This window comes from Phasianus colchicus, chromosome 6 (assembly GCF_987193195.1).
Source record: "Phasianus colchicus chromosome 6, bPhaCol1.hap1.1, whole genome shotgun sequence".
In the NCBI taxonomy this organism is placed as follows: domain Eukaryota; kingdom Metazoa; phylum Chordata; class Aves; order Galliformes; family Phasianidae; genus Phasianus; species Phasianus colchicus.
In genome coordinates this window covers 12188094-12212019 of record NC_143441.1, presented here as the reverse complement: position 1 = coordinate 12212019, position 23926 = coordinate 12188094, and the positions used below count along the sequence as shown (strand labels likewise).

Genomic DNA, 23926 nt, shown 5'->3' with positions numbered 1-23926 from the left:
TTCTTAAGTTAATTTAGAAAATGACTGAATTATCACTACTGTTTTTTAATGTTTCAGCATGTTAAATAAGAATCCTTCACTGAGACCAACAGCAGGAGAGATCCTAAAAAACCCTTATATTGATGAGCAGCTAAAGGTAAACAAGAAGATAAAGTGGTAGACATATGTATTTCACAAAAGTAGAATGCAGATGGAGAAAATGTGTAGAGAAAAAATAAGTTAGCAGCCTTTGGGAATGTTAATCAAGAGACATTCTGAGCTAAATTACAACCTGACTGAGACGGGGAGGCTGTGGGAAATTAAGCTCTTCTCACTTGACATGCTAAATGTTTCCCCCCTTAAAGATCTCATGAACAATAAGGAGAATGGACACTTATGCATAACAAGTGCAGATCATTTGAGCCTGGGGACATGTAATCTTTAAACTGTTCTGGTTAGTCATAGTTTTAATGAAGGCAGTGCATCTTGCTTTTTTGCTCCCTGCTTCAATGTATGCAACATATTACTTTCTAAGGAGGTAAGGAAGGAACCCGCTTAATCATTTTTTGCATTAGGACTGTTTTGAATAATAAGTTGGAGTCTGGATCACTTTGGCCTCAGGCATTAATATAACTTCTATTTTATTTCTTTACAGAATATACAGTACAATTTCACATGTATGACTGCAAAAGACAAGGGGCTTAACTGGCAGAAAGGAGGTGCTCCCATTTTTGATGCTGTGTAAGTATTTTTAAATATTTTGTGGGCAGCTCTATAAAAAAATACAGTGTTGCCAAATGCTATCCTGCTCTGAACATTTGTTTGTGTTAATTTTGTAACACTTTGCTTTTAAAGAGATTTTGCCATTCCTCAGAAATACAGGACAATTACATTAATGAGTTTCATAATTAAGACTTAGGGCACAAAGTAGTTCTAACAATCAAATATTTTTATTCTGTAACTGTAAATTACATGTATATATTGCATGCATGTGTAGTATATTGTCAAATTAATTTATTACTGCTTGGTATGTAATTAAATTTTCTGTATATTTTGAAGGCTTAGGTCATCATTTTAGTTATATCATAGACATTTTTAAGGAAGGGAGAGAGGAAGAGCCAGGGAACTACAAGCTAGTGAGCCTCATATCCGTGCCAGTGTGGAGGACAAGAAAAGAATCAATTGAGAGTAATTGTGCAGAGAAGACGTGGGGGCTCTGGAGGACAAAAAACTGCACATGAGCCAGCAGTGTGTGCTTGCAGCCCAGAAGGCCAACAGTATCCTGGGCTGCATCAAAAGAGGGGTGGTCAACAGGGCAAGGGAGGTGATTGTTCTACTCAGCTCTTATGAGGCCCATCTGGAGTACTGTGTCCAGGCCTGGGCCCCCAGTACAAGAATGATGAGGAGCTGTTGGAGCAGGTCTGGAGGCAGGCCACAAAGATGATCAGAGGGCTGGAGCACCTTTCCTGTGAAGGTTGAGGGAGCTTGTCTTGTTTAGCTTGGAGAAGAGAGAGGAGACCTCCTTGCAGCTTTTCGGTACTTGAGGGGAGCTGTAATTTTGCTCTGTTATGGAATAATACATAGGTGGCTCCACAAGTAATGTATCCTATTTATTTCCAGGGAAACTACAACAGATACAAAGAGCACAATAACACTATTTGATAGTGCAAATTCTCGGCTGCAAAACGCTATTTTTCAGCATAGTCACCACCATTAGCCAATTTGCACGGATGAGCTGCTAGAGATGCTCTTCATTTTGCAGTGTGACAGCTGTATGTGGCTGTCTGGAATGTGGCATTCTTTCATATCATTGTCACCACTCCTGAAATGCACAACCCACCACCTCGCTGTGCTCACATCCACTGTTTGGTCTCCATAAACCTTCAGCAAATATTGATGAATGTCAATAGGGGCACTATTTTTCACATGGAGGAATTCAATTCCTCTCTTTTGTTTCAGATGCATTTCCAAATCAGACACCATTTTGTCAGGCTGCCCTTCTGCTGCTATCTGTCACGTGGCAACAACGCATAATGGAATATTGGTGGGAACCAATCAACATCTGCTGCCATAATACCCACATCTGCCTTTGGTATTGTGGGCCAACATAATAAAATAGGAGGCATTAATTTCAGAGCAGCCCCTATACATTCAAAATCAGGATTTTGTGATCCAGAATTGACAACACCTGTAAGGGAATTTGCCTTTTTCCTCTGTCCTTTTTGTGACCCCTTTTTCAGTGTGGGCTTGCAGATTTTCAGCTGTGGTCACTTTGCCGATGCCACCACCTTTATTTGCAAGAATTCCTTCAGGAGGAGTGATGAGCTAAACTTTGCAAACCAAAGAATTGTTTACTATTAGTGATAAGAAGAATGTGGAATAAAGACACAGGGATTCAGCAGAATCTTCTGTACACTTTTGTTACCCAGTGTGAGTGCTTAGAGTGTATCTGTAAAGCTCTCATCACTAGAAATTGTGGTTTGAGTTTCCACTTTGTCCTCTCCATTTCTGTTTTCTCTTGTCAGATGAGTCTTTGTCATTTTATGAGACCAAAGTTCTCTGTTTTGTTTTCCACTTTAGTATAAACACATGGTTGAACTTTGCAAGCAGTAACAAATAATGCCATGTTATCTAATTTTTGGCCATCTTACTATGCCACTATTCTTGATTCTGCTAGAAATAGCCCTTTGTAAATATGCTGGAAACTAAGAATCACACTTGCTGATGTACTCAGAAAATATTAGACATATCTTTTGTCTATTGCTACTGTGTTTGCATTGGCTTAATTAACTCTGTGTGCATTCCTGTCTATTCAAATGAAATGTAGTTAGCTGCAGAGGTATTCCTCAGAGATATACCTTAACTAGTTTTGAGGAACTGAAACCTTTCCCAAATGTTATGCCAATTCTGTATGTTACACTGAGTGTTAAAAACTTATTCAAATATATACTATGAGAATCTCAAAACACTTTTAATCCATGCCTCTGTGGGTTGTTTTTTTTTTTTTTTTTCACTTATAATCTGTACAGGATTTCAAATTATCTGCATAATTATCTGCATGCATAAAAATATTATAGCTTTCAGGATGCAATATTTTTACCTGCAGAGTACATACCTAGACTTCAACTATCACTGTGCTCCTAGAAGAGGCTGTTAAAACCATTTTTATTATCTATACCAAATACTATGTTCCATACCTGATTCATTGTCATCGTTAATTCTCATCTCTTTCCAAAAGGACATTACATATTAACTGAGCTAGCACTCAGGGGGGACACAGATGTAATATCCTGGAGTCTGTAACTATTCTTGTTCAAAAGTAATTCTCAAGTGTTTAAGATGAAGAGCAAGTTGTACCTACAAGCATCATCTTCTTATACTTCCGTGAAAAGCAATTTAAAGCTTCTTCTGGGCCTGGCTCCAGAGTCCTGAAAACTGTGCAGCTATGGATAACAGCTGTCTTTGTTAGAGCATGGAAATTTACCTTGAACTTTTCAAGTTCAGAGCATCAATTTGAAATCAAAAGTCATAGGAAGAGCTTACAGATAAATTACCTTCAGATGTGCTGTAGTCTCATTCTGTTAGTTAAATGTTTAGAATGTATACAAAATCGCAATTCTATTATGAATTTTATTGCATTTTTGAGAAAGTTAGCTGCCTATATTGGCACGGGCAAACAAAATGCCATGTATCTTTTTCAGTCACACGTTCAATGAGGCAGGTAAAGTGAAATAAAAATACCTGAGAAATGGTGACATTCAAAAAGAAAAAAAAAAAAAAAAGGAAGAAGAGGAATAGAATTGTGTGTGTGTGTGTATGTGTACATGGAGCTGCTTGCTATGGTGTCCTCCCCTGTCAGTGCTACCTTGTATTTCCGATTCTTTTTTCCTCACCAGAACTATTTTTTTGTCATTTCTATTTGAGTATAATTTCTTACAGTAAAAGCTCTAATGCTTAGTTTATTCCAGTTCTGTGCAAGTCATAAATTTTAAATATTTAAGTAAGGAAAAGCTGTATAGGTTCAGTTTTGACTTGGATGAAAAAATGACTTTTTTTTTCCCAAGAGATTCTTACAATTTAAATTGAAGGGATTTTTTTTTGGGGGGGAAGGGGGGACAGGGGGACGACAAGAAATATGTCTCCATTATTCACAGTTGAAGAGTTATTTTCATTTTCATTAATAGTTAATTCATAAGAGCAATGATAACCATTTGAAATGAATACTTGATATCATGACTACAAAGAATGCAAAATTTTGGTGTGGGTGAAAGGTGAGTGCCATGGCATTGCAAGCTATGGTTCAATTTTTGTAATTACTCTACAATGTGAGGTAAAATCTGAGATAAATATTATTTTTTCTGTTATACAACTACTATTGCTCTTCTGTGTTGGTAAATACAACAGAAATACGAATGTCAATAATTCATGCTCAGCTTTCAAAGATGGTCCATAGAGACCATTTTACAAGCAGATTGTTATCGATTAGGACCAGGAATTCAAAAGGACAACATGATAATTATGACTTTCATTACAGACACATTAATACTCTCTTTCATTGCAGCCAACTTTTATCAATCAATTCAAAATGTATGTCTGGTAATTTTTTTTTTTTCTGTGGTTCTCATTTAAAAACTGCCATTGGATTTGTAATATGCTCAATAATGAATCCTGGCAGGGTAAATATTTCACTGTGCTTCGACATTTATTCTTTTAAGGAGCTGAGTTTACCTTCTTCTGTTTTCACCTGAAATGCCTGAAATGATTCATCTTCTTCACAAATCTGAATCCAAGTTTAAATATTTCAATTTAAAAGAGGCATTTACTTTCCAGGCTAAGGTCTGTTTAGTCCGTTATGGTACCTGTGACTTTTTAATTATTCCATTTGAAATGTCAGTATGTTTCAATATCAAATCCAAATACCGATATTTACATTTCTGTATGAAAATAAGCTTGCATGTACTTAATTTCAGGCTGAGGAAAGTTCATTTGCAAACTCTGCAGCAACTGTCTGAAGTACAGAAAATGACACCACGGGAACGAATGAGGCTGAGGAAGTTAAATGCTGCAGATGAGAAAGCCAAGAAGTTAAAGTAAGTTGTGCATAACATTGTCATTGTGCCCTAACCATACAGTTTCCCCCTTTCAGTGTTCTGTCTAGGGAATTAGAACAGTCAAGGTAAGAATAAAAAAAATAAAAAAATAAAAAAAATAGAAACCGTCTTTAGCTACTCATAGTGAATGGGAATTTTGGATGATTTAAATTAAGGTAATTGTTTATGTAGAAAAGAATTCAGAGCATTAGCCCAGATTGATACTTTGAGCACAGTGTTTCTAGTTAAATATGTGTATGAGAGATACTTGGATTCATTACAGTAGGGAATTTTGTTAATGATTTGTCATTTTGAGAATTGCACATTTTGAAGAGCCAGTAACAATACTTCTTTTGTCAATTGTTTTTTCCTAAGAGATATGCCAATAAAAGCTAACAGCTCTGAGGAAATTGTCTTGTCAAGTGATCAAATAGCAGGGAAATCAACATGTTGTAAGGGCTTTAAAATTTATAGCTTTTTATTAAGTAAGAAAGACATAATAAAAATGGGGATTTGAAGTGTCATTTCTGAATGGTATGTGAGAAACAGTTTGAGGGCTATGTTTGTATGCACAGATCCCATTTTTAAATGGAAAGAAGATACCGTTTTGATAACACACTTGAATTTTTTCCCAGTTAAAAATGTTCAGTGTTTCATGTGATGTGAGTGAAAATCAGAAAAGCTCCCTATTCATTTTTAACGTTTTCTTTAAAAGCATGTTGCAAAGTGCAGTGTAAATTTAAAAATATTTATTCAGTTATTTATAGACAGCAATTAAGGAATAGAATCATAGAATCATAGCCAACCCATGGCTTGGGTTGAAAAGGACCACAATGCTCATCTAATTTCAACCCCCCTGCTATGTGCAGGGTCGCCCATCACCAGACCAGGCTGCCCAGAGCCACATCCAGCCTGGCCTTGATGATGGGGCATCCACAGCCTCCTTGGACAACCTGTTCCAGTGTGTCACCACCCTCTGTGTGAAAAACTACATCTGAATATCTAACCTAAACCTCCCCTGTCTCAGTTTAAAACCATTCCTCCTTGTCCTATCACTAACCACCCTCGTGAACGGATGTTTCTTCGATTCTTTCAAATACTGTGAAAGGCCACAATGAGGTCTCCTCCTGACCACTCCTCTTTTAGTGCAGCGCAGAACATAGTTGACCTTCTGGGCTGCAAACGCACATTGCTGGCTCATGTCCAGCAGGACTCCCTAGTCTTTCTCTGTAGGGCTGCTCTCAGGGGTTCTTCTCCCAGTTTGTACAAATACCTGGGATTGCCCTGGCACAAGTACAGCACCTTGCACTTGGCCTTGTTGAACCTCAGTGGGTTCTCATGGGCCCAATTCTCCAGCCTTATGAGAATCAGTAACCTTGCCATGCCAAAGCACACTAGAAATTCAGTAATATCTAACTGCAAAGAAATAATGCAGGGTTACATGAAGCCTGAATTTATGGCCTCAGTAGCTTCACAGCTGTTACATATGCCTGCAAATGAATAGTAATCATAGTTGAGGGAAAATGCTCTGTAAAATTGTATCCTAGTGTTATTTGTGCAAACCCATGGCATCTGTACCCAGAAGAGACAAATGAAAACTAAAGGCCTTCCTTTTCTTTTGGAAAATATATCTGATCAGTATTTATGTCTGACACCAAACACTAAATTTGAGACTCAAGCTGGTATGTAAATTTATTCTCGTTTTTAAAAAGCTACTTAAAATGAACCAATTATATAAAATAGCACCTCTTGTGTGTCGTGTTTTCAAAAGTATGGCAGGCCCATTCTTATGTGAAATTTATAAGTAGGAAGTCTGTCGCTTTCATTTTTTTAAATGACTGGAAGTAAGGAATTAATACTAATTGCAGAATATTTCTTGTTTGTCTTTTGTTTTCTCTGCTTTCTTGCATTTTAGCATTCTCTACTTAGATTTTCATGTTGTTTTTTTTTCCCTAGCAGCAGAATTAAATATATTTACTTTATATTATAAAGGCAGCATATTAATTTGCAAATCTTATTCTCAGTCATAAATCTTTAAAATTGATCTATATTCAGCTCTTTTGTTGCCTACTAACTTCAATAACATAGTATCTTCTCACACAAGAAGATTTTCATTCAGTAGTGCGGATCTACTCATAAATGGGAAGGGGTTTTAGTGATGGAAGCTGGAGGATTTACTTAATGTAGCAGCTGGCATAAGCAGTCCCATACAGAAAACATACAATTAACAAGTCTCTCCTGAGTGAAATTTCACAGCACAAGTGTTGTGTGTCTGTCTTGACCTGAAAGGTCTGTGGACTACATGGTGGAATGAAGGCTGACATGCTTAAGATCTTTGGAAGGGACAAAAGCTACTGGGACTAATCATTTTCTATTTCTTAATTACACTGTGCAGGCTGTGAAAGATAAATACAATAACTGTTTGAAAAAAAAGGGCCACAGATCTTTTCGTGTAAAACTAACCTCATCTTGCCTAGATGCTGTGAGTGTTTGGTACCACAGTACTCTGATAATGGAATTTGCTTTTCCACATCTACTGCTAGGAGATCCCTTTGTGCAATCCCAAATATCACATCTCAATCACAAGTATTCTTTATTTACAGACAGCTGGCAGAAGAAAAATATCAAGAGAATGTCAAAAGAATGCAAGAATTCAGGTCCCGTAATTTTCAGAAGCTGAATGTCAATGTCCTACATGTAAGTAGAGTGTGTTGGAGACCTTATTATGGACTTTCAGTGTGTACCTCTTTTCTGTTTGCTGCACACTTTCTTTAGCATTAGAGACACTGTCCTGTTCTAAGATTAATTATTTGGATGTGCTTCAAAGTCTGAACCATTCGCTGAACCCTATGGACCTGTGATGAGTGGCAGTACATTCAGTTATTTAGACATAGTTCAACAAATTCTCTAGTCACTGCACAGTTTTCTTTTACTAAGCCACTTTTGAATCTAAATCTTCTCTCTGAAATGTACTTCCCAATAGTCTATTTGATTCCAGAGTTCAAAATACATTTGATTTCAAGATAAATTTAGAATTGTAATCTTTTAAACACTCTAATTTGAGATAGCTACAGTTTATTTTCATTTGGCTAGTTACAAATGTCAACATTTTAACTGAATCCTCTAGTAACAGTAAAGTCTTGAAGTGACTCCCAGCGTAAATTCTCCTTTGCTTTTAAATTGTCAACAACAGAAAATAGTCCTGTTTAATACCAGCACTTTGTCTTATAATACGGTGAACAGTTTGGAAATAGTGGAAGCATAACAGATATAACAAGGTTTCTTTTAGTACTTTGTTTTTATTCAGCATTTCTCATTGTCTTTGGAAAACTAAAAACCATGTTAAATCTATCATAGCTTGTGGTTGACACATTGCTGGTCAATTATGGAAGAGTTAGGAATTTTTTTCTTAATATTTGCTTAATGAGTCCCAGAAGTTGTGTGAATGAGGGAAACCATCATATTGTGGTGCTGTTGAAAGCTCTAACTATCCCTGTTTCTCCATGCTGCTTTGTTTGACTAAGGAATCTGACGACCAGATTTCAAAACCCCTAATTGATTCTCAGCTGGTCATGACATGTGACTCCACGTCCATAGGATGTGATGAACCAAATGGAAGTGAGAGATTGAGTCAATTTACGGACCATGGTAAGATTTAAAAATCTGATGTTGAATTGAAACTTCCTATAAGGATTTGATTTTGTCCCTTCTACTTAAATCTGTGGTGAAGAACTGCAGTATGGAAAACAGTTAGGTTTGTAAAGTTGACAAAAAAAAAAAAAGAAAAAGAAAAGGAAAATATTATAGATGGATGTATGTAGACTAGATGTGCAACAGGTTATGTGTCAGGAAGCCTGGATTCTCAGAGTTGGGGTGACTTGAATGGCAAAGAAGGTGAACAGACCTCCTCCAAAAAAGGTGCAGACTTCAAAGAAAATAGCTTTAACCTTTGCACATATAAAATGACTTGTATTAGAACAACATTTTCTAAATTACCTTTGCAGTGCAAAAATGAGTACAAGAATAGAGAGCATTTGCACTTCTGGAACACTTTGAAACCATTTTCATTACCCATAGAAATGAGAGAGGCAGACAGAAACTCTTTAAAAAGTGCTTACCTGTACTGTCCTTGGATATTTAGCTACTGTCTAGAGATTGTTAGGTACTATGTTGCACTTAACTGTAGATAAAAGAACAAATAGCCAAACTTTTGAATAAGGGCTAGACTGTGGAAATGTACTTATGAGAAAATATTTTTCACAGCCCATATTTAAGTTTTGTTTTTGTTATGTACTGAAATGGTGTCAATACATCTAACTATTATGATGGAAGATTTTTAATCAGATTAGAATTTTGTTAGCATGTATTAATAGACTTTAAAATATAGCAACTACTTTCATAGCTCTGCCTTTTTGTGTTGTTTTATATGTGTCTATGAAGGGATATGTCGTTAACTCAAAGGTATCAAAATCAGTTTGTATGTGGTGGAGGTGGTTTTTTTAATAGCAAATGGCTTTTTTCTTACAATGTAGCCTCATTTACGTCCACACAGTTGGCTTGCTACTTCACAGTGCAAGGAGGGGTGATCTGTGTAGGAGAGAACTCAGCTGCTAGAAATACATCCTGCGGTGGGGGGTGGAGTAGCTCATATGTAGGAGACTCAGAGAAAGCAGTAAATGTGAGTGGGAGGGAGATGTACAAGGGTAGGCATACAAAGAGACCTAAATAGAAACAGGACAACATGCAAGAAAGGAAAGAAGTTGATGTTTCTGTCTTAAGAGGTCATTAAGTTTTTCAACTGTAATGATAGAAATTAAATGCGTTTATATCTATGATGCAAAAGTTTGCTCAGTCTGAAGTTGCGCAGAGATGAATGTCTGTTTAATGACCCTGCTTTTGTCAGATTCTCTGAAGTGGCGGTGGGTTCATGAGAAAAAAGACTTATGGATAAGTAAAGCAAATTACACAGTTTCTCTTCTTTGCTTTGTGAATACCTTGTTGAAGCTGATGTCAAAGCTGTTACTAACTCTATTCAGTATTCATTCTTTTCATTAAACATTTCAGTGCAGCCATGCGTGTTCTACGTGCTATTAATTAAGTTATTAATGGAGTCTTTGTACCTGAAAATGTAAAAACAATTCCAGCTATTGATGTTCAGTAGAATTTGGTTCTCAATCAATGTGCCATACAATAGAAAAATGGTAAAACTGGAAGCAAGGCTATAAAAACCTTTTGTAAAGTTGTCTGACATCCAATAAATTTGGTAACTTATACCAGGTTAGCATAAGTTAGAAGAATGCCAGACTTAGTCTCCTTAGTTAGAACTAGTAACAAATAGCAGGCGAGGAAGAGGCAAAATTGCAGGTGAAGGAGTCTGCTCATGGATACCGAGGAGTTTCAGAAGCAGCTGCCTTTAAGCTACTCCTAAAAATCCTCTCAGAAATAGGAAAAGCTGGTGGGGAACAGCTAAGGAGAATACCCAATCTCAAGAGATAGGGAGGAATGTTCTAGCTATCTTTGGCTCATATCTTAAAGCCCTTGAAAAATTTGCAATGTGAAGCAAAGAGAGAAGGAAAATAGAAGGGAAGGGAATGAGAAGAGAAGCAAAGGGTTGGGGGAAGGGAAGAAAGGAAGAAGGGAGAAAGGAAGGGCTTGGAAGATTGAAAGACAAGGTTCCTAAAGCATTAGAAAGAGCCACAGATAATAAAACACTGCACACTATGCTCCCACTGAAAATTATCTAAAACATTATGAAAAATGGTGGTATGTGTTTGGGGAAGGTGTCAGATGCAGAGCTCAGCGTTTAGTTTTAGTAAGGAGATTTAGAAACCATGGCATTTTTATCCAGTTACAGCAGTAGTAAATACAGTTTTTGAAAGCATGGAAAACCAAGGCAGGTTACATAAGATTAGATAAATGAAAATCAAGATGATAGTTTGGAGTTTTGGACTTCGTGGTGGATGAGCTTCGGCAAAGTAAAAAAAAAAAAAAAATTAACTGCTGAACTGTTCCCTGGGAAGTTTAAGCTTCTCTCCGTGTTTGTTTTATGTAATGATTTTTTAAAAACACTTTTCATTCTAATTAGCACCTCTGTGCACTTGACAGACATTTAAAAGAGTTGTATGAAATCACAAATAGTTGATCAATGTAGTCATCAAGCAGGTTTTCTTTTTTGGGGTATGAAAGACATCTAAGCAGACCCTGTGCTTTTGATGTTGATAAAAACTCAGTCTATTACAGAACAGGCCCATTTAGACTGTTCATAGATTGTACGCCAGCTTCAGAAACATAAAGAAATAATTTGGTTCTTGAAGTACTTGCAGAGAAATACAGTGGGCAGTATAAAATGCTATTTTTAAGCATCAAAATTCTATTTGTTCTTTTAAAGTATGTTCCCTATTACTTCACTCAGCTGTATTTGCAGACTTAGTCCTTTTTTCACAGAGACTGCACACTGCTATGCTGCCTTCTGTCCCCCTGCTTACTTTTGGGGTTCTGGGCACCTATCTGCTATGCTCCAGCCTGAAATGAAGAACGTGGATGGGTGACATCAAAGAAACACAAGCTTTTGCTGTCAGAAATCTGTGCATTTGTATGGGAACTGCTGAATCACGGCCTGAACCTCTGATTGATCACCTGAGGCAAGCACTGAGTCAGCCCTGGGAGCACAGGTGAAGGCAATTCAGCTGTGCTGCAGGAAGGGGAGGAGCCTGGCTGCACCTTTCCTAGACCCATTTAAGAGCTGACTACCAGTAGGAAGGATCTCTTCTGGAGATCCGCTCTGCAGGAGTTTCACCAGTGAGCTCAGGATGTGGGTAGGTGTCCTATCTTTTCTGCTTTTGTGTAATAACTTTGTAGCCAAGCTCTCTGGTATACTGTAACATCTGTATATTCATTGATTGTACGGCATTACTTGAACTCAGGAAGAAAGGGATCTAGTTTTAACTTGGGAGTGGGCAGCAGTGAAAAACCATGTGAATAGCAGGTTATGCTATTTTTGCTTCAGCAACCCAGGAGAGGAAGCTGTGCATTAAGAACACATATTCTCAGTGCTGTTACCTTGGCAGCTCTCTGTCTCTGCTACAGAGGAATTGCTGCTCTCGGTGACACCACTTCCCCACGATTTGCTTCTGTTCCATGGTGAGAGTACCAACTTCAGTTTGATCTCTGAGTCCAGGCTGTGGTATACCATCATCTGTAGTGTAACTCTCCTCAAGATTTTGGCCTGTTCTGTATGCTCTGAAAAGTTCTTCCCACTTCTCTGTGTAGAAAGTTGCTCCTGGGCCAAAGTACTGCAGTGCTTGTAAACTTTTTTATTTCTGCCTTAGTTTTTCTTCTGGCTGTGTCGAGCCAGTGTTTTCAAGATGTACTTCTTATTGTCTTGTAGCTTAAGTACTTATTTTCCTCTCTTTTCCTAATCTCCTTGTGTTTTCATAGGCAACAGTAATATTCTTCTGTGTAATACTTCTATAAAATACTTCTGTATTTTTTCTGTTATACTACTGGCTGCTCCCAGCATACCTGAACCTTCCTTCCTTAAGATGCTTCCGAGCTGTCATCTCACAGTTTGTACTTTGCGTTTCTTCTTTCTTAAGTTACTATAATCATCTTCTGAAGTTCTTTGTCTTTACGCATACAATCTGGAGTAATGTATTGTTCCCTTTATTTGTGAAAAGGCTGGCATCAGGGTTGTTCTGATGCTGATGTTCATCTTTTCCATGGATTACTGCTGTACTGGTAGATCACTGGCTTTTCTCTGTGGGCTACCATATGCTGGGCAAGGGTGGAAAATTGCAGTTCTGTTTCTACATCACATTAATTATTTCTGTGCAATTTCTTTTGCATTGGTTACATTATTACCTAATGAAGCCAGATTGTATAGTGTTTCTCCCAACTCTCTATACAACTCAATTCCTGCTGACTAGCTCTACAGTTGCAAATGTGTTTAATAAATAGGAAAGGCTAGCTATGGGGATTTATTTGTGAAGAACCCAGAGAAATGTACTTAGGTACTTATCTATGGGATATTAGTGTGGAATATTCAAATTTTCCTACTTTGCTACACAGAAAATGCTGTAGGTGGAGGTCAGTCTTTGCAGTAGTATAATGCATGAAGAGCAAGGTGTTATCCTGCTATAGAACTGTAATAGCTAAACGTTCAAGGTTTCTGATTCAGCTTCTACGGTAGAAGTTACCTTGAAATTGGTGGCAAAACCTTGAACTGTATATAAAAATGCTTCCAGATTGCTCAGTACTACTTACAGTTCTGAAAAACGTGACCGTTTCCATACCTTAGTCTTAAATCCTTCTGATTTGGACCAGTTTTTGCAGCTGAAAGATACTGGATTGAAAGCTACCAAAATCCCTTACTTCTCACAGGTGCTACAAGGAATATTAAGTTCAACAAGCTACAGTCTAATTGTCACGAAAACCTGAACTTGCACGCTGGCATTTGTGGCAAAATGTGCCACTTTCTATTCATATCATCTTCATAGATAATAAGACATGGTAAACAAGACTGAAAGATTTATATTTTTAAGTTTTCAATAAATTATATATGAAAGTGTATAACAATTTCTGAGGGCTTGTCCTTGCTGCGCTTAAGTGGCTAGAATGAAAAAGGCCATGCAGCAAAACAACATTGGACCTAAGAGCCACTAAAAGAAAAGCGTATCTTGTATTTCTTGTTTGCCTGAACATTAATATGTTGGGGCTTCACCTGCATTCTGATCCATTTCATTCTCTCACTGCAAGAGTACTAGCTTTACATAATCTACTCCTCTGCTTGTACTAGGCTTGTTTGCATGTGGGAAGTGGTCAAGTTAAAGGAGCAAAATAGCTTAAGCTAACTACTTGCTGTATTTAAATTATCTGTACAGTAGAAGAATGTAAAAGCTTAAGACATAAGTTAAAGGGACATATAACATGATCTTTCTGGTTTGTATTCTCTTCCTTTTTATTTCTTTATACTCGAGAGATTATCGTGTTCAGTTCCTGGGCTTAGTATGTTGCAATAAATTACATCTGTCAAACCCCTGATTTCATTACAATTCCAAAATAGCTAAGTACATTACAGTAGTCGAATACATTATTTCTCTATTTCCATTGCTAATTGTAAGTTACAGGCATATTCCTTTGCATTTTAAGTGAGTAAAATTCAGTTGACTCTCAAATAGTAAATGTTCACTCACAATAAAGTATTGTTATTTTTCTACGTATTCTTATGGGTATCTGCACATGCACTTTTATCATGGTGCCTATAAAACAGTGTGTAAGCATACTGATGAGGTAACTGGTAATTCTGAAGTGTCATCACTCAGGCAGCCACACCAGTAAGTCCTCAGCAGCTCTTATTTGAAAAGAGCTTTTCTTGAGCTAAGCATTAAAGTTTGAATGAGTTTCTGACATGGATCACCTCTGTCAAGAAAGATGACAAGTCCTTATATAACACTTTCTCAGAACCATAGTTGAAGTAGGTGGGCCAGAAAGCTAAATTTTGCGTGTCCAATTTAAACTATGCAGATTAGGGACTGGAGAAGAAGAATAAAAATATTTGGAGAAACTAACCTGAGACATGTCACACATTTACTGGAGTCATAGAAGAGTGTGTATTTATTCTTGAGGAATATTCTTGAGCACTGATTTACATTGCTGTTAATTTTGTAGGAAGGTGAGGACTGCAACTGCTAGCGCACAGGAGTGGTGTCACAGTAGCTGTAAAAGTGCAGGTCTGTGTTATAAGCAGGCATATTTCCAAAATCATAAGGTGTATTCCCAGTTTGCTACTTGCTGAAATCTTACTATGAGATGCTTGCTGAGAGAAACTTGACTATTTAGTTGTGGCACCTACCAAGTCCTTCACTTGTCCTTTGCACATGGGGTGCCAGAGTTCCTGCCACTCTCACACAGTTTGAGGGCATAGGAACACTGGGAGTATGTGCAGCTGTCTCTTGTTTTCATTTCTTGGTTTCATATTGAAAACACACTTTGTCTCAGATTCAATTAAAGAAATATTAAATCTGATTTATTCTATAAAGAGTAAGATTTAACAAAATGTAGAGGTTTTAGCCACAAAGTGAATAAGTAGTCAATTAAGAAAATTGTTTTCTATTTTTTATTTTTTTTTAATTGACTGAAGTGTTGCTCTTACTAAGTGATTGTTACCTGGAAGCCATTGGAGAGCTGATTTCCTGCTTTGGTTATTGCTCTCCCCTTTCCATGGAAGACCAGTATGAGCCTTGGGTGAACATGCTCACCCTTTTTCCATGGGGGCAGCCACAGAATGTTCTTGGAGATATTCTTGGAAATTTTATAGAGTTTTAGAATGCCTACCATTTATGATAGTTTAAAAGCCCCTGTGTAGAACAGGATTGTCCTTTTTATGTAGAAGAGCATTGTCCTTTATCTTGTATTTAATGAAATGCTTTAGCATCTTTGAACACCTTTGGGAACTGAATTCTATTCATAAACCCCCCAGGAAGCCCTTGCCAAAGCCACCCACTTTTGGTTTGGTTTGCCTATCTACTTGCTTCAGAAAAATTTACTTTCTTTTTCCAAGTAGTCTTGCTCCTACAGCTTCTCTGAGGGAAGATATCAGAAGGATATCAATGTATTCCTTAAAAGCTGTTCTGTGGAAAAACTGTGAATGTTCAAAGTTTGGGGGATAAAATCATGTTACCCTATAGTTCCTACTTTTTTTTAATTAATTTTTCCCATTGATTTGGTTTGATCATACCTCAAAATTTACTTTGGTCAGTGACTAGAGCTAAAGTGATTCTGGCCAGGTCTTGTTAAAGCCTCTGCTGTAGGCCCCTTTGCTCATTCCAAAGTCTTCTGTTAAAAAGCATTTAGAATACACTGTGTGAATTTTGGGAACAGTTTGAGACCGATGCACCAAGCTTGTATATGTACAAACCATTGTATATTAGAACTTATGGTGAATATCTGTACAACTTCAGTATTGTAGATATTTGTTAGAAAGATACTAGTTTTTATTCCAAATTGTTTTACTTAACAGTCAATGTATCTTTACGCTGCACTTTAAATTCCAGGTTAAACTGGTGTAAATGAAGACACACCAAGCATTTAGTAGCAAACAGAATGGTACTGAAAAACACTGCATATCCCAGTGTGTCCCCCAGCTACAGCTTTCTGGCTCATCTAACAAACCAAGCAGCATTTCTGTGGAGCTGGGCCAAATTACATGGTGACATGAGAATCTGGAACCAATTTCAAGGGAATGAGAATTTGCTCTAAAAAGTAGCTGTAAATACTGAAATTTTTTGAAGTTTTTACCAACTTAGCATTCAGTGCTTGTGGCTGTCAGACAGCGAGCTGGAGGAAAAGGGAGGGTGACAGCAGTGAAGGTGCTTAGTTCATGTTCTGCTATTTAATCTGCAAATGGTGTTCCTGCAGTCTAGAAAATGCATTTATTTTCACAAGTTAATTACATCTAGATGTTGGAGGTCTCAATACTTTACTTGTAGATTTGCTTGGCTGCAGTCATTGGTTTTGTGCACATCTGACATAACTTGAGTTTAAGCAGTAATGTAAGTTAATTATAGCTTACATGTATCTTTACTATGTGCAGAATCTCATGTGCACACTGCTTACATCAGGTTTGGATCTGAACTGTTTTTTTACTCTCATGAAAATAGCTTCATTTTATCTCTTGAAAATGGCATTCTTGAACTGAATCTCAGGAATAAGGAAGTGGCTTCTTAAGGGGCAGCTCTTTTTTTATTGATGTATGGACTGTTTCTTTCCCAGCACTGTCATCACAATGATAGGAAAAGAGTCAGGCAGATTCAACAGGAAACCTGAATCTTTTCTTTGAAAGTACACTTTGATCAAAAAGTTTAAAATATAGCAATGTATAGGTAGTTTTAAATTGTTGTTGTAAGATGGTCATTTTCCCTCTAATGTACAGCTCTTGCTCTCTTCCTGCTGGACATTGTGCAAGTAATGGCAACTTTACAGTAATACTGCCTCTTTGTGCATAAAGGAAATGGCTTTCAGGACTCACTAAGAGCTTCCAGTTATTGCCTATATTGCTATATCATTCTTTCTCTTCATTCTCCTGTCAGCGCTAAAAGGATTTGATTATTTTGAAAACTTTTAGTTTTGATGAAATCTAAGCTATGCTTAAAAGGCAGCATAGCATCACTGAGTTACATGAAGTCCACAGGTAAATCAAAGTTTTTTTTCTTACTTATGATGCTAAAAACTAAATTACCAAATATTAATGTTTAACTTCGGCTATATTTCTGGCTTTAATTTAGAACAAATCATTTTTCTTTACATCTATGCTTTACCTGATTCTTTCAGAATGTAGTTCTTTTGATGACCACGCAGTCCTTTCATATTTAGGCTAAAGGATCATACAAGTCATTTTTGGACACAAGTCCTGTTACATCCCTTAGTTCATTTCCTAAACAATGCCCTTTCCAAGACTTTTTTTCAGCCTAGTTTAAAAGTTGGACAAAAGCTTCCATTGACTTTCTGAGCAATGAAGCTCAGATCTTAATCACAGAATGGTCTGTGTTGAAAAGGATCTTAAAGATCATCCAGTTTCAATCCCTAACATGGGCACAGTTGCATATCTCCTTGGCCAATGGGTGGCAATTCTGTCTGATGGACTTCTTAATGTTGTCCTGCATGGAAAACAAATAAACAATCTGTGTTATCTGAAGTTATAATAATGGAATTACTTATTTTTCCTAATTGAATGAATGTTGACCTGGACCATGTAGTGCCACAGAGCCTTTCTCTCATTCAGGATTGTGTAACTCAAGGCATTTATCTGAGAATTTCAAACCTTCCTCCTAGAGGCAATGCCCATCTGCTCTTTCTATTTTCTCTCTTGAAGTATGCTCTGAAATAAGTGATGCTTTGAGATAAGTGATTCTGAAGTGTTGGCCAGTCCCATTAACCATCTCCTTTTGCCAGTGATTTTCTGAGAAAACAAAGGATATGGAAATGAACATATTTCTGATCACCTTATAAGTGTATACGTTAAATATGTCCACACACACAAATACATCTGTCATAATTCAAAACCTCTTGTTGGTGGAGTATCACGTAACCACAGAATCATATAGTAATTCAGGCTGGAAGAAATCTCTGGCAGTCTCCAGTTCAATCACCTGCTAAAAGAAAGTCTAATTATATTGGGTTTTTCATGGCTATGTCTGGTCATGAAGAATTTTATGCTGGATGTTACGTTTGTTTCCCAAGGCTCACTGAAGAAGGCAGGATCTCTGCCTGCCATGTGTATGATGCACAGGGTGGCTTTGTTGCGTGCAGGATTGGGGGGCTCTGATCCCTCTTTTCCTAGGCAGATCAGGAGGGCTTCATGAGTAAGGGCATTGTGTGGGCTGCAGGTGGTGTTGGAAATGAAATGCGGTGCTGTTTTTCTCCCAGTCCAAGTGCAGAAAAACAGAAGCAGGGTATCCCAGCCTCTTCAGCAGCAGTTTAGTTTCCTCTTTCAATATGACAGACTTGGTGTTCACCTCACTAGCATCTTTTAATTTTTTCCCCACAAATACTTTCCAGACGTAAATAGACTTAGTTTCTATTTTGTGTCAGAGCAAAGAACAGAATCAAAGCCCTGGCCAGGAGTTCATGATAGGCTCTGCAAGGGTTCATATGTGATTCAAACATGCTTAGCTCAAAGAACAACATCTTTATTGAAGCTAGTTTTATGAACACATAAACCAAGAATTTTCCTTCTGTGCCACATTGCTGAGATGTGGAACTGCACTGAGAACATTCAGGAGACTGTAATGAGACCTTTTCCATGGGGTAGATAGGGAGAGATGAAATATCAAGGCTTATAGGGAAACTCAGGTAGCAGACATCCTAGAGAACAGCCTGCAGATGTAACAATGGCAGTATTGGGCCCAGCCTCCCCTAGTAGTGTGTTTCCTGAGCCAAAAACCCAGCTTGCTCGAGTTACCTGCACTGAGAGATTGAGACTGGCAACCAGTTATGAAGAGGCGGACTTGGACTCCTCCAGGTTTGTTCACTCCAGCTCTAGCAGAGGTGAATCAGTCCCAGCTGTTTATTCAGTGTCTCACTCTGTACAGCTCTTTAGCACTGTGATGTAACATCCAAACAAATTCTGAGGCAGCCAGGCATAGCTCACCGTGCTGACTTATGGCTGCCGTGTTACAGCCAGCCTGTGTGTTCTTGAGATTAGATGGATCCAAGATCTCAACTAAATAAGCACTTCTGTACTCAGATTATTTCGGCAGAAAATCAGAGTTGTGCCTCTGCATCTGTAGCAAATGGGCAATAGGGGATTGGTCCTATTTAGGAGAAACTTACAATGAACCATGCATTCTAAATGAATTTGTTGTTGTTTTGAAAGTGTCTTGTTTAAAGATCTTTGTCATAACAAAAAGTACTTTGTCAGAACAAAAAGTTCTAAAGCTTCATTGTATTTAACTCCCAAGCTCTTATCCATTGGACATACTGTTTTCTGTGGAGAAATGTTTACTGTCTCCAATTCAGAACCTGTTCCAAGTAACATCTGTATTTTGGAATATCTTTCATGTCTGAACTAGCATTTAAAATTGTGTTACTGAACTTGGACTAAATGACCATCTTTGTATAGCTGTCAAAACAATGTCACAAGTGGTAAAGTGAGAAATTGTGGGAAGGATGCAAAAGCTGGTGTGAAAGTAGGATTCAGCTAGTGCCAGCTTCTTTGCATAGTTTAGATGTATGAGGCTCAGTTGAGACCTGGTTGTGAGCTACTGATAAGGTGTAGAGCTCTATCACAGCTAGAGCATGTAAATTGTGATTTTTGTACTTTGTTCAATCAGTAAGGGGAGGACTGTATTTTTCAGTACAGCAGTAAACAAATGAACATGGGAGGGTCAGAAAACACTAGTGTAGTGCAATGTTTGCATTATAATGGGCTGATTCATAGCTATGTGAATGCTTACAGACATACAAATAGCATGCAGATGAACCTAATAAAATTAGAGTAATAACAGGAATGACAGCCTCTCTGATAGGAAGAAAGACAAGTGTTCACAAGTGTCTGAAAGTGAACACATATCTGTTCAGCAGTGTTCTTCCTATGCTAGAAATGAATGATGTTTAAGAGTTTGAGATTTAGCTTTTTTTTTTTTTTAAGATGAAGTGTTGGATTTTTCTGTCAAATGGCATTTTGGAGAACTCAAATAATTAGGTGCAGTGATAAATTCTTTCTTTTGTGGAATAAGCTTTTTATGTGGTTGGAGGTTCTTCTGGAAGCACAAGTTATTGTTTTTTTTTTTTATTACAAATCGAGGCAGTGGAGTTCACATAAATGTCTTAAAGAGAAACCTGAGAGCAAATACTGACACATCTGGATTTTGGAGGTAAATGTACAAAGAAAAGTATTTTTGAAAGTGCTCTTGAGACAGTAGATAATAGTAGAGATTAAATCTCAACAGAAAAACTTCAAACCTCCTCGTGCAGTCGGTAAATACTTCTACTCATTTTTTTCACTGAGTTTCTTATGCCTTGAAAATTAGAATGGTTCCTTCTTCCAAAATCCAGGGGCATCTTTTCATTGTATTCACTTATTCAAATCTTCTGGGCATTTTTATCCATGTGAAATAATCTTTTCAACATCTATTATGCATTTTTAATTTTATACGAAGTATTGTTTGAATTTCTTTCAAGGCAGTAATATTAAAGATTAGTCAATTTATGCTTCTTGGTGGCCCTGCCTGTGACAAGGGGATTGGAATTTGATGGTCCTTGGGGTCCCTTCCAACCCAAGTCGTTCTATGGTTCTATGATTTAAAGAAGTAGACTTAATTGGGAGAATGGGAAAAATCAGCATTATCTGATGTTAAGACTGTAGTGATTTACAATAGCTTGATATTGGATTGTTTTTATCTTCAGCTAACATTTCTTATAATAATAGCAGCCAAGGAAGCCTAGCCAATGTTTTGTATTTGAAAACTGATAGCATAAAAATGTTGTACCTGGGCTTGCACAAAAATTGTCTTGATAATAACTCAGTAAGCACTGCATGGAATAAAGTAGAGGTGTTAGCTCTCCTGGAGCACCTTCCTGCACAAATGCTGAAGGCTATTGATGGGAAAGCTGCCGAGCTGGTCTTCCTTCTGTTCTGGTCTCATCTCTGTCAGTGACTTGTACTTCCAGTGGATGGCCCTTTGCATTGAAACTTTCTGTTTAGAAAAACAGGGATCCTGCTGTTTTGATAGTTGCCACGGTCTAGCCTCTGCTTAAAACTGAACAAGTGCTTAAGGGCTTTTGCTGAGAAAGGGCAGCTCTCTGAAGAAGGTGCAATCTGGCCTCAAGCCGTTTTACTAACACTGCTCATAGAGTCTGATGTATGTTATTTCCAATTTAACCTAGCCATTAAATTCATCACAGGATATGTGTCATAGAATCATAGAATTGCCCAGGTTGGAAAAGACCTTAAAGATCATCGAGGCCAACTGCAACCATACTACCCTAACTCTAACTATCCTCCGCTCAGTCATGTCCCTGAGCACCACATCCAAATGGTTTTTAGACACATCCAGGGATGGTGACTCAGCCACCTCCCTGAGGAGCCTATTCCAGTGCTTAACCACCCTTTCTGTAAAGAAGTTTTTCCTGATATTCAACCTGAACCTCCTCTGGTGCAACTTGAGGCTGTTTCCCCTCATCCTGTCAGCAGTGAGAAGAGACCAACCCTGCTCTCGCTGTAAGCACGTTTCAGATATTGGAAGAGAGCTGTAAGGTCTCCCCTCAGCCTCCACTTCCCCAGGCTAATCAGTCCCAGTTCCTTCATTCTCTCCTCATAGGGGCATATTCTCCAAGCCCTTCACAAGGCTTGTTGCCTTTCTTTGGACCTGCTCCAGCACCTCAGTGTCCTTTCTGAATTGAGGTGCCCAAAACTGAACACAGCACTCGATGTGGAGCCTCACCAGTGCTGAGTACAGGAGCAGGATTCCTTCCCTAGTCCTGCTCAGCACACCATTCCTGATCCAAGCCAGGATGCCATGATGTGGTGAGCAGGACTAGGGAAGTAATGCATGTTAGAGAAAACCAAACTGGGACATAATTTCAGCTCACAAAAGCTGGATTCAGTTGAAGGCTGAACATGCGCTGAATGAGGCTGAACTAGATGATCCCCTGAGGTATCTTCCAGCCTGAATTATTCTATGGTTCAGTGATTTCATCCCAAACTCAGTATAGATCCTCTGAGGTCATTACTTTCTATGTGAAGAGGGCATGACCTTTTGACAGAGGCAGCTTTAGCACTACTTATCACGCCATCAAAGATGAACATTTTAATCTGATAACCTATCCAACAATTTTCAACTTCAGAATGTGTTGTTAGTGACATGAGTGATGTAAAATCCATTGCATCCTTCTAAGATCATGAATGTTGTCTGTCTGTGTAATACTATAAACTCTTAATTTCCTCTAGAGATCCCTGAAGACCCACAAATTGCAGAAGAATATTATAATGAAGAGTTTGAATCCTATTCAGAAGACAGCGAAACAGAGGATGTTGCAGTGTCACAGACTGTATCTAAAACAAATCAGGTGTGTGTTACCTTTGGGGAAACAGTACACATTTGATGCTTTCTTAGGGAAAATGAAACCCCTTCCAGGATTTTGTCCTTTTGATATTACTGAAATTTGCTTTTGTTAGCAATATGTGCCTATATCAGCATCATGAATTAGTTATAGGAGTATGTCTCAATTATACATATGCATTTCTTCAAGATTAGGAATCATACTCCCATGAATGCCTTAAAGTGGATTGCTATTAGTAAACTTTCCTGTAGCCATAAACACAGAGTGGGGTTCTCTCATGTAACATTAGTTATACCTAAGTCGAGTTGAAGCTGAAAGAATACTTCAAACACAGGATCTGAATTCCAGGTCTAATTCCTGGGGAAAGACTGGCACCTCTAGATGTGCCATCTTGTCTGTATTAATCATATTCTAGTGTAGTATGATAACTGTGAGCATTAACAACAGCAAGTTGTTAATCAGCACATCTGTAAAATTTCCCCAGGATCTTAGAAAGCGTCAATGAAAAGAAAATTTATTATTGAAGGACTTAAAGTAGCTTTATCAGGTAAGGTTGCCACAAGAAACTCTCAGTTTGAAGGTTGAGGATTATTGGAAAAGGCACCTAATTTAGGTCTGATCAGAAGGAACTGCAATGAATCCTGTCTTCAGTGATCAAGTCTCAGTGAAATCGATGAACTTAAATGGCCAAGTCAGTTCTGAAAATGGATCTTCCTAAGGTATTCAGGAACAATTATTTTCCACCCTGGGCCATCAACTTAAAACGTTTTGCTGCAATGCTTCTGGACAGTACTGTCTGGTTTTGCTTAGGATGACAAATGTTATGTGGAGTTAATGTGCAGAATCTGCAGAGTAGAGTATGACGCCGTTTACATTCTAGGAAATCAACCAAGTTTGCTAAAACTCTTCATTAAATTATGAATCACTTTAATATTCTTTGAAATTTTTGAATTAATAGGTTCTTTAAGATGTAGTCTTTAAGGCAGAAATTAAGTACCTGCGTGAGAAATTGGAATGCTACTTTTGCCACAGTGGCTGGGAATCCTGAAATTCTCTCAACCAGTTAAACTTGAAGTTTTCTCGTAAACACCTCATTCAATCTAGAAATGTCCTCTTAGCTTTCAAACTAAACATGTAGCAGTTTCTAATGGCGAATTCAATAGTGGTCTAAAGAAATAGTTGGAAACCAGTGGAATATGTGAGTCAATGCTTTGTTGTTGCAATTTGTTGTCTATGTTTACTCACAACACTCAAAAATACAAAAACTCTGTTGCTTGAAAAATCTACCATAGTGGAAT

The 23926-nt window shown here is 37.8% G+C and overlaps 1 protein-coding gene and 1 long non-coding RNA gene across 15 annotated transcripts in view; one reads left to right on the top strand and one right to left on the bottom strand.

The window, feature by feature from the left end:
- NEK11 (NIMA related kinase 11) overlaps window positions 1–23926 on the top strand; it is a 114756-nt gene that overhangs the window by 39307 nt on the left and 51523 nt on the right. For all 14 annotated transcript variants that reach the window (XR_016467691.1, XR_016467687.1, XR_016467690.1 and 11 more), the window contains exons 8-13: window positions 58–136; window positions 635–720; window positions 4950–5069; window positions 7673–7766; window positions 8594–8717; window positions 22516–22634. Coding sequence is in view for 4 of the 14 variants with exons in the window: in XM_031590304.2 (XP_031446164.2) it covers window positions 58–136; window positions 635–720; window positions 4950–5069; window positions 7673–7766; window positions 8594–8717; window positions 22516–22634 (622 nt within the window). In the remaining 10 variants the exon portion in view is untranslated. The remainder of the gene's footprint in view (window positions 1–57; window positions 137–634; window positions 721–4949; window positions 5070–7672; window positions 7767–8593; window positions 8718–22515; window positions 22635–23926) is intronic.
- Window positions 17579–19449, bottom strand: LOC149917429 (uncharacterized). Its single transcript, XR_016467697.1, has 3 exons — window positions 19027–19449; window positions 17809–18024; window positions 17579–17722 (listed from the first exon to the last, which is right to left on the bottom strand). It is a non-coding gene; the product is annotated as an uncharacterized LOC149917429 (long non-coding RNA).